Source organism: Pan paniscus, chromosome 16, assembly GCF_029289425.2.
Source record: "Pan paniscus chromosome 16, NHGRI_mPanPan1-v2.0_pri, whole genome shotgun sequence".
Taxonomy (NCBI): Eukaryota; Metazoa; Chordata; class Mammalia; order Primates; family Hominidae; genus Pan; species Pan paniscus.
The window spans coordinates 31,903,078-31,916,142 of NC_073265.2; the positions used below are offsets into that span (position 1 = coordinate 31,903,078).

Here is a 13,065-nt window from a genome sequence, read left to right on the forward strand (position 1 = left end):
CTACTCTCATATTTATAGGTCCTCTGATAGAACCTAATATTGTAAACCGGATTTACACACAATCCGTTAAGCTATACACCTAGAATGGGTAGAAGCATTTTATAAAGACTAATCAAAATATCTTCTGCTTATATTTATTTTTAACATTTTAAAATGCTTTCACATCTGTGTGATCAGTATGGACATTTAAAACAAAAGGTTGAAAAGAAAATAAGCATTAAAATGAAATATTGGAAGATTCACTTCCATTGTGATGGAATGAGGAGGTCAAGTCATATCCCCAAAAAGCAACTATAAAGCTGGACAAAATCCTTTCTGTGGTCTGAAAATAGATTAAAGGAATGTAACAAAGTGAGAAGTACCACACCCAAAATAAAATGATGACTAAAAACTTCCTAAATTTGTTGAAAATCATTTATAGATCTAAGAAGCTCAAAGGACTCCAAGTAAAATAAACACAAAGAGATCCACACCTAGACACATCATATTTAAACTGTTGAAAGACAAAGAGAAAATCTTAAAAACAGCTAGAGAAAAGTGACTCATACAGTAGAACAATTATGTGATGAATGGCTGACTTCTCATCAGAAGCATTGAACCCTAGAAGTCAGGGGGCTGAGATAATATAAAAAACTGGCAATAAGAACATTCCCAGATTGGAAAAATAAAAAGTAGAATTTATTGCCAGCAGACTTACCTGACAAGAAAACTAAATGAAATCTTCTAGGCTGAAAGAAAGTGATATTAGAAAGTATCTTAAATCTATAGGAGACAGTGAAATATCTGGGAATGGTAAATGTGTGAGTAAATATTAAAAAAACCTACATTCTTTCTCATTTCTTCTCCTAATGTCAACAAAAGAATAAGATTACATAAAACCACAATTATAACAATGCATTTTTGTACATTGTCATATATGAAAATAACAGCACAAGGGAAGTGAAAGGAGATATATTTAAGTAGAGTTACTATATTTTACAGGAATTAAGTTAGTATTATTTTGAAGTAGATCATAAATAAAGATATAGTAATCTGTAGAGCAAGTACTAAGAAAATAGCTCAAAAATACAATTTTAAAAATCAACATTTCTTCTGCCTCCTCTGGGCAGAAAAAACAACAGAAATTAAAATGATGCATATTAATGAAAATACCTAACAGTTAAAGGCAGTGGAGGAAGAACAGAGGAACAAAGGAGATATGAGACACAGAAAAAAGAAAAATCAGACATGGATGGTTCTGAGCACATCAATAATTATTAAATACATTAAGTGTGAATTGCCTAAGGTACAAATTTTCAGATTGCATAAAAGCAAGACCCAACTACATGCTGTCTATAAGAAACACACCTTAGAACCACAGACACAGGTTGAAAGTAAAAGGATGGAAAAAGATATACCATAATAATAGTAACCGTAAGTCCTAGCCAGAGTAATGAGACAAGAGAAATAAAGGGCATCCAGATCAGTAAAGAGGAAGTCAAACTGTTGCTGTTCGCCGACAACATGATTGTATACCTAGAAAACCCTAAAGACTTATCCAAAGAGCTCCTGGAACTGGTAAATGAATTCAGCGAAGTTTCAAGATACAAAATTAATGTACATGAATCAGTAGCTGTGCTATACACCAGCAGCAGACAAGCTGAGAATCAAATCAAGAACTCAACATTTTTTACAATAGCTGAAAAAAAAAATACTTAGGAATACACTTAACCAAGGAGGTGAAAGACCTCTACAAGAAGAACTACAAAACACCGCTGAAAGAAATCATATATGACACGAACAAATGGAAACATATCTCATGCTCATGGATGGGTAGAATCAGTATTGTGAAAATGGCCATACTGCCTAAAGCAGTCTACAAATTCAATGCAATCCCCATCAAAATACCACCATCATTCTTCACAGAACTAGAAAAGACAGCCCTAAAATTCATATGGAACCAAAAAAGAGCCCACATAGCCAAAGCAAGACTAAGCAAAAAGAACAAATCTGGGCCAGGCGCAGTGGCTCATGCCTGTAATCCCAGCACTTTGGGAGGCCGAGGCAGGCGGATCACTTGGGGTCAGGAGTTTGAGACCAGCCTGGCCAACATGGTAAAACCCCTCTCTACTAAAAATAGAAAAAATTAGCTGGGCGTGATGGCAGGCATCTGTAATCCCAGCTACTCAGGAGGCTGAGGCAGGAGAATTGCTTGAACCTGGGAGGCAGAGGTTGCAGTGAGCTGAGATCACACCGCTGCACTCCAGCCTGGGCAACAGAGTGAGACTTCGTCTCAAAAACAACAACAAAACCAAATCTGGATGCATTACATTACCCAACTTCAAACTATACTATAAGGCCAATAGTTACCAAAACAGCATGGTACTGGGACAAAAACAGGCATATAGACCAATAGAACAGAATAGAAAATGCAGACATAAAGCCAAATACTTGCAGTCAACCAATCTTTGACAAAGCAAACAAAAACATAAAGTGGGGAAAGGACACCCTATTCAACAAATGGTGCTGGGATAATTGGCAAGCCACATGTAAGAGAATGACTCTGGATCCTCATCTCCCACATTATACAAAAATCAACTCAAGATAGATCAAAGACTTAAATATAAGACCTGAAACCATAAAAATTCTAGAAGATAACATTGGAAAAATCCTTCTAGACACTGGCTTAGGCAAAGACTTCATGAGCAAGAATCCAAAAGCAAATGCAACAAAAACAAAGATAAATAGATAGGACTTAAATAAAACAAAAATCTTCTGCACAGCAAAAGAAATAATCAGCAAACAGCCCACAGAGTGGGAGAAAATATTTGCAATCTATGCATCCTACGAAGGACTAATATCCAGACTCTACAAGGAACTCAAATAAATCAGCAAGAAAAAAACAGTCCCATCAAAAAGTGGGCTAAGGACATGAATAAACAGTTCTCAAAAGAAGATATACAAATGGCAACAAACATAGGAAAAAAAAATGCACAACATCACTGATTATCAGGGAAATGCAAATCAAAATCACAATGCAATACCACCTTCCTCCTGCAAGAATGGCCATAATCAAAAAATCCAAAAAGATGCTGGGTCAGTGGCTCACGCCTGTAATCCCAGCACTTCGGGAGTCTGAGGCAGGTGGATCACCTGAGGTCAGGTGTTCGAGACCAGCCTGGCCCACATGGTGAAATGCTGTATCTACTAAAAATAAAAAAATTTGCTGTTGCGCTCCTGTAGTCCCAGCTACTCACGAGGCTGAAGCTGGAGAATTGCTTGAACCTGGGAGGCAGAGGTTGCAGTGAGCTGAGATCATGCCACTGCACTCCAGCCATCTCCAAAAAAAAAAAAAAAAAAAGATGTTGGCGTGGATATGGTGAAAAGGGAACGCTTTTACACTGTTGATGGGAATATAAACTAGTATCACCATTATGGAAAACAGTGTGGAGATTCCTTAAAGAACTACAAGTAGATTTACCCAGAGGGAAAGAAGTCGTTATATGAAAAAGATACTTGCACATGCATGTTTTAGCAGCACAATTCACATTTGCAAAAATACAGAACCAGCCCAAATGTGCGTCAGTCAATGAGTGGATAAAGAAAATGTGGTGTATGTATACTGTGGAATACTACTCAGCCGTGAAAAGGCACCAAATAATGGCATTTGCAGCAACCTGGATGGAATTGGAGACCATTATTCTAAGTTAAGTATCTCAGGAATGGAAAACCAAATGTATCTTCTCACTCATAAATGGGAGCTAAACTATGAGGACACAAAGGCATAAGAATGATACAAAGGCATAAGGACACATAGGCATAAGGACGCAACAGCATAAGAATGAACTTTGGGGACTTGTGGGAAAGGGGGGTGAGGGATAAAAGACTACACATTGGGTACAGGGTACACTGTTTGGGTGATGGGTGCACCAGTATTTCAGAAATCACCATTAAAGAACTTATTCATGTAACCAGACACCATCTGTTCCTCCAAAACCTATTGAAATTTTTAAAAAAGTAAGCATAAGAGAGCTGGAGTGGTATTTTAATGTCAGGCAAAAAATAGGTTTTAAGGCTGCGCGTGGTGGCTCAAGCCTGTAATCCCAGCACTTTGGGAAGCCGAGGTGGATGGATCGCCTGACGTTAGGAGTTTGAGACCAGCCTGGCCAACATGGTGAAACCCCGTCTCTACTAAAAATACAAAAAAAATTAGCCAGGCATGGTGATGAGCGCTTGTAGTCCCAGCTACTCAGAAGGCTGAGGCAGGAGAATCACTTGAATCCAGGAGGCAGAAGTTGCAGTGAGCTGAGATTGTACCATCACACTCCAGCCTGGGCAAGAAGAGTGAGATTCCATCTCAAAAAAAAAAAAAAAAAAAAAAAAAAAGGTTTTAAGACAAATACTAGAGACAGGAATATTTCATAATGATAAAGGGTCAGTCAGTACATTGAAGAAATACAACATTTATAAATGTATGCACCCTGAACAACCAAACCTCAAAATACATGAAAACACTGATGGAATTGAAAGATTAAAATAGACAGTTCAACAATGGTTGGATATTTCAGTACCTAATTTCCAGTAGTAGGTAGATAACCAAACAGAAATCAGTGAGGAAATAGAAGATTTGAGCAACATTATCAAACTATGTGACCTAACTGACATTTTCAGAACACTTCATCCAACATCACAGAATACACATATTTTCAAGTGCACACGGAGCATTCTCTGAGATAAACCCTATGCTTCCTGAAGCTAAAGTAACCAAGATAGTGTGGTGTTAGTGTTAAGATAAATAGATTACTGGAAAAGCATAGAGTCCAAAATAGACTCACACATATATAGGCAACTGATTTTTAATAAAGTTGCAAAGGCAATTCAGTGGAGAAAATATGTTTTCAGCAAATGGTGGGAGAACAATTGGATGTCTATATGAAAAAAAGAACTTTGATCTATATTTTGCACTTTATCGAAAAGTTAACTCATATTGAATCATAGCTCTAAATGGGAACCCTGAAACTATTAAACTTTAGAAGATAACTTAGGAGAACCTTTGTGATTCTTGATTAGGCGAAGGTTTTATAGATATGGCACTAAAAACACAAATTGAACAAAAGTACAAATTGAAATCTGGAGTTAATCACAATTTCAAACTTTTGTACTTTTATAATTTTTTTTGAGACAGGGTCACACTCTGTCACCCAGGCTAGAGTGCAGTGGCACAATCATGGCTCACTGCAGCCTCAACCTCCCGGGCTCAAGTGATCCTCCCACCTCAGCCTCCCAAGTAGCTGGGACTTACAGGTGTGTGTGTGTGTGTGTGTGTGTACACTTACAGTGTACAAAATAACTTTTGTATTTTTTTTGTAGAGACAAGGTCTCGTTATGTTGCCCAGGCTGGTCTTAAATCCCTAGGCTCAAGTGATCCTCCTGTCTCAGCCTCCCAAAATGCTGGGATTACAGGCATGACCCACCATGCCTGGCCTTTTGCACTTTTTTTTTTTTTTTAATGAGACTGATTCTTGCTCTGTCACCCAGGCTGGAGCACAGTGGCACGATCTTGACTCATTGCAACCTCCACCTCCCGGGTTCAAGTGATTCTCCTGCCTCAGCCACCTAAGTAGCTGGGATTACAGGCACGCATTACCATGCCTGGCTAATTTTTGTATTTTTAGTAGAGTCGGGGTTTCACCATGTTGGCCAGGCTGGTCTCGAACTCCTGATCTCAAGCAATCCAGTTTGCCTCTGCCTCCCAAAGTGCTGGGATTACAGGCATAAGCCACCGTGCCTGGCCCCTTTTGCACTTTTAAAGACATTATTAGGAGAATAAAAAGAAAAGCAGGCCAGGTGTGGTGGTTCATGCCTGTAATCCCACCACTTTGGGAGGCCAAGGTGGGCGGATCACTTGAGGTCGGGGGTCGAGACCAGCCTAGCCAAGATGGTGAAAACCCTGTCTCTACTAAAAATACAAAAATTAGCCAGGCTTCGTGGCTTGCACCTGTAATCCCAGCTGCTCAGGAGGCTGAGGCAGGAGAATTGCTTGAACCCAGCAGGCAGAGGTTGCAGTGAGCCAAGATCGTGCCACTGCACTTCAGCCTGGGTGACAGAGCAAGACTCCCTCGAAAGAAAGAGAGAAAAGAAGAAGGAAAGAAGGAAAAGCAACAGATAGGTAGAACTTATTTGCTAAACATACATCTGATGGAGGAATTATATCCAGAATATATAAAGAACTCTAAACACCGTAAGAAAACAACTCAAAACAACGGCAAAAATTTTGAACTGACATTTCACTAAACAAAATATGCTAGTGACAATTAGGGAGTTGAAAAAATTCTCAGCATCCTTGTTCATTAGGGGAATACAAATTAGAACCAAATGAGATACCACTACCCACCTTTTAACATGGCTAAAATTATACTAAATATCAGCAAGTTGTGTAAGAGCAGGAGTTTTCATACACTGCTGTGCTGGTGGGAATGTAAATGGTATAGCAACTTTGGAAAAGAGTTTATCAGGGTTTTCTTTGTTTGTTTTTGTTTTGTTTGTTTGTGAAGGAGTCTCACTCTGTTGCCCAGGCTGGAGGGGCAGTGGCGCGATCTTGGCTCACTGCAGCCTCCGCCTCCCGGCTTCATGCCATTTTCCTCCTCAGCCTCCTGAGTAGCTGGGACTACAGGTGCCCGCCACCACGCTTGGCTAATTTTTGTATTTTTAGTAGAGACGAGGTTTCACCATTTTGGCCAGGAAGGTCTCAATTTCCTGACCTCATGATCCACCTGCGTCCACCTCCCAAAGTGCTGGTATTACAGGCGTGAGTCATCGTGCCCAGCCTAGCAGTTTCTTAAAAAGTTAAATGTATACCTACCATATGACCCAGCAATTCTACTCTTAGGTGTTTATCCAAGAGAAATGTCCACAGAAAGATGCGCACAAATATCCATAACTGTTATTTGTAATTACCCCAAAATAGAAACAACCGGCACATCCATCAAAAGGCAAATGGATAACTGTGGTATATCCACACAATGGAATAATAGCAGTAAAAATGAATGAACTTCTGATGCATGCCTTAACATGGATAAATCTCAAAATAATTATGTACAGTGAAAAGAGCTAGATGTACGATTCTATTTATATGAAACATTCTGAAAAGGTAGACTTACAGACATAGAAAGTTAAGTGATTGCTTCAAGCTGGGGATGGGAACAGAATGACTGCAAAGACTTGAGGGATTTGGGGATTATTTGAAATGTCCTGAAACTACATTCGGTTCATGATGTATGATATTAACAATTTCTGGTCGGTGCAGTGGCTCATGCCTGTAATCCCAACACTTTGGGAGGCCGAGGCAGGCAGATCACCTGAGGTCAGGAGTTCAAGACCAGCCTGGCCAACATGGTGAAACCCTGTCTCTGCTAAAAATACAAAATTAGCCAGGCCTGGTGGTTCATGCCTGTAATCCCAGCTACTTGGGAGGCGGAGGCAGGAGAATCACTTGAACTTGGGAGGCCAGAGGTTGCAGTGGGCCGAGATCGTGCCATTGCACTCCAGCCTGGGTAACAAGAGCAAAACTCTGGCTCAAAAAACAAACAAACAAAACAAAAAAAACCAAGAAACAAAAATTAACAATTTCTAAAACAAAATAACAAAACCGACATTGAATCGGGGTTGGGGGCAGAGTAGTTTCTTCTTGGGGGCTGGATGGCGCTAAATAGAACTTACAGGGCAGAGTTTCTACCCTGGCAAGTTAAGGTGCTGTGACTGAGGTTAGGAAGAGACCATCAGTGGCCACCCACATGCTGTGGCTCTCTGCTAATAAGAGTCAGAGCCCCCTGGGAGGGAGTTGAGCATTTGCGTGGTAAATTGTACTGAAATTTCCTGATGCCACTGAAAGTTGTGCTCAGCAAACTTCATGGAAGTTTATGTACTTAGTCTGTAAGTTCTGCTGGTGTTTTTTGTTTTGTTTTGTTTTGTTTTAAGTGATGATCCAGGGCCCTATTGATTTTATCTGTCAGATATTGAGAGCTCACCTGGTTTACATCACATTAGAATACAGATTTGTTGAGTGAATTGGATAAAAATCCAAAATATCACCTTGGTTAGAAGAGTTCTAAGGGGAAAACAATACAAATCATTCCAAATGACAGGCTTTAAATGTTTTCTCCTCTAGGCAATCCTGGAGAACAACCTCCCTTCTGAAATGGCTAGCAAGATCAACCTTGTGGACCTAGCAGGCAGGTAATTAGGATTTTAAAGCTAAGGGGAATTACTTTTTCTTGCCTGTTTTACAGGGAATAAGCTGTTCCAATCTTTTTCACATTTCAGTCATCCTGAGAATATTACAAAAGAAAAAAGCTCTTTGAATGCTAGGTTAAGAAGTTATTTTCTAGCGGCCGAAAAGTTCCTCTACATCAGGGATTCTCAATCTTGGTTGTACATTAAATCACCTGAGGACCTTTTCTTTTTTGAGACAGTCTTACTCTGTTGCCCAGGCTCCAGGCTGGAGTGCAGTGGTATGATCATGGCTCATTGTAACCCTGAACTACTGGGCTCAAGTGACCCTCCTGCCTCAGCCTCTGGAGTAGCTGGGACTACAGGCACATGACACCACATCTGGCTTTCTTTCTTTCTTTCTTTTTTTTTTTTTTTTTTTTTTTAGTGGAGACAACATCTCATTATGTTGCCCTGGCTGGCCTCGCACTCCTGGCCTTGGGTGATTCATCTGCCTCAGTCTCCCAAAGTGCTGGGATTACAAGTGTGAGCCACTGCACCTGGCCACCTGAGGACCTTTTAAAACTCCCCATACCTACATCTCAGATCAATCAGATTATTAGGAGGTTGGTGGGAGTGCAAGCATCAGGATATTGTTAAAGCTGCCCAGGTGATTCTAATGTATAGGAAAGATTAAAAAACCACTGCTCTCAGTGAAGGTAACTGAATTAGTACAACTTTTCTCTTTGATTTAATATTGATTTTATTTTTTCTTTAATATTGATTTTTATGCAGTTCTTTACTTAAAAAAAAAAGTTTTACTTTGTGGTGCACATCTATAGTCCCAGCTATTCAGGAGGCTGAGGTGGGAGGATCACTTGAGCCCAGGAGTTTGAAGCCATCCTGGGCAACATAACAACATAGCTCAACCCCATCTCTAAAGAAAAAAAGTTTTAAAAATCTTGAAAGGTTGAGAAGATACTGCCTTGTAGGTATTAGAAGGGAGCATGAATTATAGTTACATATGTATTTAGAAAGAGGTAGTCTTGAGGGGGATAATGTGATCACAAGAAAGGGTAAGATGAAATAAGGCAAATTTTCTTATTTTAAAACATAATATGGTACAGTATTCCCTTAAGAACTAAGTGCTGTTTGAAAGAAACTATTATCAGCCAATTGGAAGTGTGAATTTTTAATATTTCCCATTTACTTAAAAAAGAAATTCAAAACTGTTGTCAGCTAACGGCACAAATACCATAAAACTATAAATATAGGAATTTAAAACAATAGAGAAGTGAATATACCAAAAAGCCGTGCTAATATCATTACTGTAAATGAGCATTACATTTAGCATAAAGTGTTCTGACAGTCAAAATAAAAACAGAAACATAATGAGTTATTTGATTTTTATTGCCTGAGAAGCAGAAAAAGTCCAGTTCATTACAAAATGGTAACATTTTCTTCTGGAACTGAATTCTAAAAGGAATTTATTACGTGAGTCTTTTACAGCATGATATACAGAATAACGGATAGTATTTTTCAACAGCATTGTAAAGATAGTGTCTTATTTGCTTCTGTTTTTGTTTTTCATTGACTGTGTTTTAGTGAAAGAGCAGATCCCAGTTACTGTAAGGACCGCATTGCTGAAGGAGCCAATATCAACAAGTCCCTTGTGACTCTAGGAATTGTCATCTCCACCTTAGGTATTTTGCTGATAGATAATGGGAGTGGGAGGGAGACTTCAGAAAATAACTCATGTTTTCATTTTGTCACAATAGGGTAGACACAGGGTTCCTTTTGATAAGGTTACCTTCTCGTTTGGGGCATGAAAAGTTGATATTTGTCCTTGGTTTTAGAGTAGAATGCTGTCCTACGACCATCATTTCTCAAAGAGGGGAGTCTAAAAAATTATGTGACTCAAACATTCCATATCATGAGTCTAAAGTCTTTAGGAATACCTAAAATACCCTATTGTATGCAGAAGGAATTAGGAAATATGATACTTAAGTCTGTGTTCTCCAACCATTGTTTTGTTTTAATATATTTGCTTCATAATTCCTTCTTTCTTCCATTTTCTTTTTTCATCTTTTAAGCCCAGAACTCCCAAGTTTTCAGCAGCTGCCAGAGCCTCAACAGCTCAGTCAGCAATGGTGGTGACAGTGTGATCTTTAGCTCTCCTTCTGGGACCAGCAGTGGAGGGGCACCCTCCCGAAGGCAGTCTTATATCCCATACCGAGACTCTGTGTTGACCTGGCTGCTGAAGGACAGCCTTGGAGGCAACTCTAAAACCATCATGGTTGCCAGTGAGTGGGATGCCAGAGCTGGATCTGTGTTGGGACTGGTACTCTATCTCAGAGAAAGGGCCATGGCCCCAGTGAGTGGGATGCCAGAGCTGGATCTGTGTTGGGACTGGTACTCTATCTCAGAGAAAGGGCCATGGCCCCTGAGTGGGATGCCAGAGCTGGATCTGTGTTGGGACTGGTACTCTATCTCAGAGAAAGGGCCATGACCACCTAGGTTTCTCATTTCATCAGGGGTCTTATACAGCATGGGCAGTAGTAACAAGGCAAGTGATTAAGGGCTGGGATGGATGGGCTGGCATGTTTTTAAACTTTCTCCTTCTACCTCAGCGGTGTCTCCTGCACACACTAGCTACAGTGAGACCATGAGCACACTGAGATATGCATCCAGTGCCAAAAACATTATCAACAAGCCACGAGTAAATGAGGTGAGACCTTTTCAGAAGTCCTGGTCTGGTATAGTTTACACAAAGCTTTTCTTATTTTTTTTTTCTCTCATGATTTCTTTCTCTTTGTACTCACCTCAACTTTCCAGACTTGTCCTCCAGATGATGAGGGAGTAGAATTCTTTCTTGTACTGTCATCTCCTTCTTTCCTATCTCTACTGCCTTCATTCAGTAACCTTTTATGAATGACTTATTTCAGATACTTCTCTAAGACCATTCCTCTTAAGATTTCTTAGTTTACCATTACTACTCTAAGAAAGGTCATTTATTTTTTATTTTATTATTTTATTTTTAGAGACAGGGTCTCACTCTGTCACCCAGGCTGGAGCGCAGTGGTGCAATAATGGCTCACTCTAAGAAAGTTCATTTAAAAAGTTTGTGTTTACTGCTTTTATTTTGAATTTATGTTGATTTATTCCTGTGTTTTTGTATTTGTTTGCCTGTTTTGAGAAGGGGTCTTGCTCTGTTGCCCAGGCTGGAGTGCAGCGGCACTATTGTGGCTCACTGCAGCTTCAACCTCCAGGGCTTAAGTGATTCTCCCACCTCAGCCTTCTAAGTAGCTGGGACCACAGGTGCCTGCCACCATGTTAGGCTGGTTTTCAAAAAAAATTTTTGTAGAAACAAGGTCCCACAATATTGCCCAGGCTGGTCTCAAACTCCTGGACTTAAATGATCCTCCCACCTCAGCCTCCCAAAATGCTGGGGTTACAGGTGTGGGCCAAAGTGCCCAGTCTTATGCCTGTGTTTTTTAATGCAAGTTGTCTGTGTTTTATTTTTCTCTATGCAAATTGCAGTGACTTCTCTGTTTAGATTAAAAGGAGAGTGTATGAATTCATTGGTTTTTGTTTATCCTTTAATGTTTTTTCTTTTTATTGTTTTTCTCCTCTGCCCACACAGAACTATTCATTGGTTTTTGAAAGGTAAATGAGAATTTTCCAAACGTTCCTTCACAATTTCAGTGAGAAGTTCCAGAGCAGGGATCATAGCTGGTGGCCAGACACACACTACACACACTACACACACACACACCCCCCCATACGTAGACTGTTTTAAAAAGGCAACGTAATTAGGCAGTATAGGCTTAGTCACAATACAGGAAGGTTAGTACCTTCTTACCTATACATGCCCTGGCTTTTGTGTTACCTGCTTGACCTCTAGGGAAATGATTCTCAAACTTTAGTGTGTATCCGAATCACCTGGAGGGTTTGTTAGAATACTGCTGGGCCCCACTCCTTCAGAGTTTCTGATTTAGTTGGTCTGGGGTGGGCCAAACTGTGCGTTTCTAACAAGTTCTTAGGTGAAGTGGATGCTGCGGGTCCTGGGACCACAACTTGAGAATGACTGCTGTAGAGACCACTCCAAAGGAGTAATCTACCTCTTCCAAGCCAATTGCAACTAGCATTTCACAGCTGAGTGGGACTTGATAACAATCAGTGGTGATGGAGTTCTCTGTGTTTCAGGATGCAAACGTAAAACTGATTAGAGAACTCAGAGAAGAGATTGAAAGACTGAAAGCCCTGCTGCTGAGCTTTGAACTGGTATGCAGACAGTCAGAACCTTTCCATACTTAAGTGAAATTCTCCTTCTGAGCCTCTTTTCTTCTCCATAGAGTCTGGGCCCTGCTGCATTCTATGTTCTCAATTGACTCTCTTACGGCAGAGACAGGAGCAAAGACAAAACAGAGATTTCTCTGATTTCTCAGTGTAGCTTCAGATGGTGTGGGCATTTTTTCACTTTATCATCTCTTGTCTTGTGCCTGGATGGTCCTTGCCCTGTGTGGGCAGGTACGGAGAATGGGGCCCTCCAGGAAAATTTCTTTGTATTTTCCATCTTTGTACCAATAAGAGCCCAAATACTTAGGCTCCTGATTTATTTCTTATTTTAATAATAAAGTTTTTCCTTTATCTGCATCTTATCCTCCTCCACAAGTGTAAGGGTGGGACCTACCTGAAGTTCATACCAGGAAAATATCAAAGCACATCTCTATCTTTGTGCAGAGAAACTTCGGTTCATTGAGTGATGAAAAGGATGAAAACCTGAAGGAGCTGGTTCTCCAAAATGAATTGAAGGTGGGTGTGTTGGGTGGACTCAGTTGTTCTTTACATCACCTGGGAGCTCCCTCCATTATTCCG

At 40.1% G+C, this 13,065-nt stretch overlaps 1 protein-coding gene across 2 annotated transcripts in view; it reads left to right on the forward strand.

Annotated features, from left to right (window-relative positions):
* The window catches only part of STARD9 (StAR related lipid transfer domain containing 9), a 144,482-nt gene that overhangs the window by 76,356 nt on the left and 55,061 nt on the right, over positions 1 to 13,065 (forward strand). For both annotated transcript variants that reach the window (XM_063596570.1, XM_003805597.6), the window contains exons 10-15: positions 8,147 to 8,214; positions 9,793 to 9,890; positions 10,281 to 10,490; positions 10,818 to 10,915; positions 12,394 to 12,471; positions 12,931 to 13,002. In XM_063596570.1, coding sequence (XP_063452640.1) covers positions 8,147 to 8,214; positions 9,793 to 9,890; positions 10,281 to 10,490; positions 10,818 to 10,915; positions 12,394 to 12,471; positions 12,931 to 13,002 — 624 coding nt within the window. The remainder of the gene's footprint in view (positions 1 to 8,146; positions 8,215 to 9,792; positions 9,891 to 10,280; positions 10,491 to 10,817; positions 10,916 to 12,393; positions 12,472 to 12,930; positions 13,003 to 13,065) is intronic.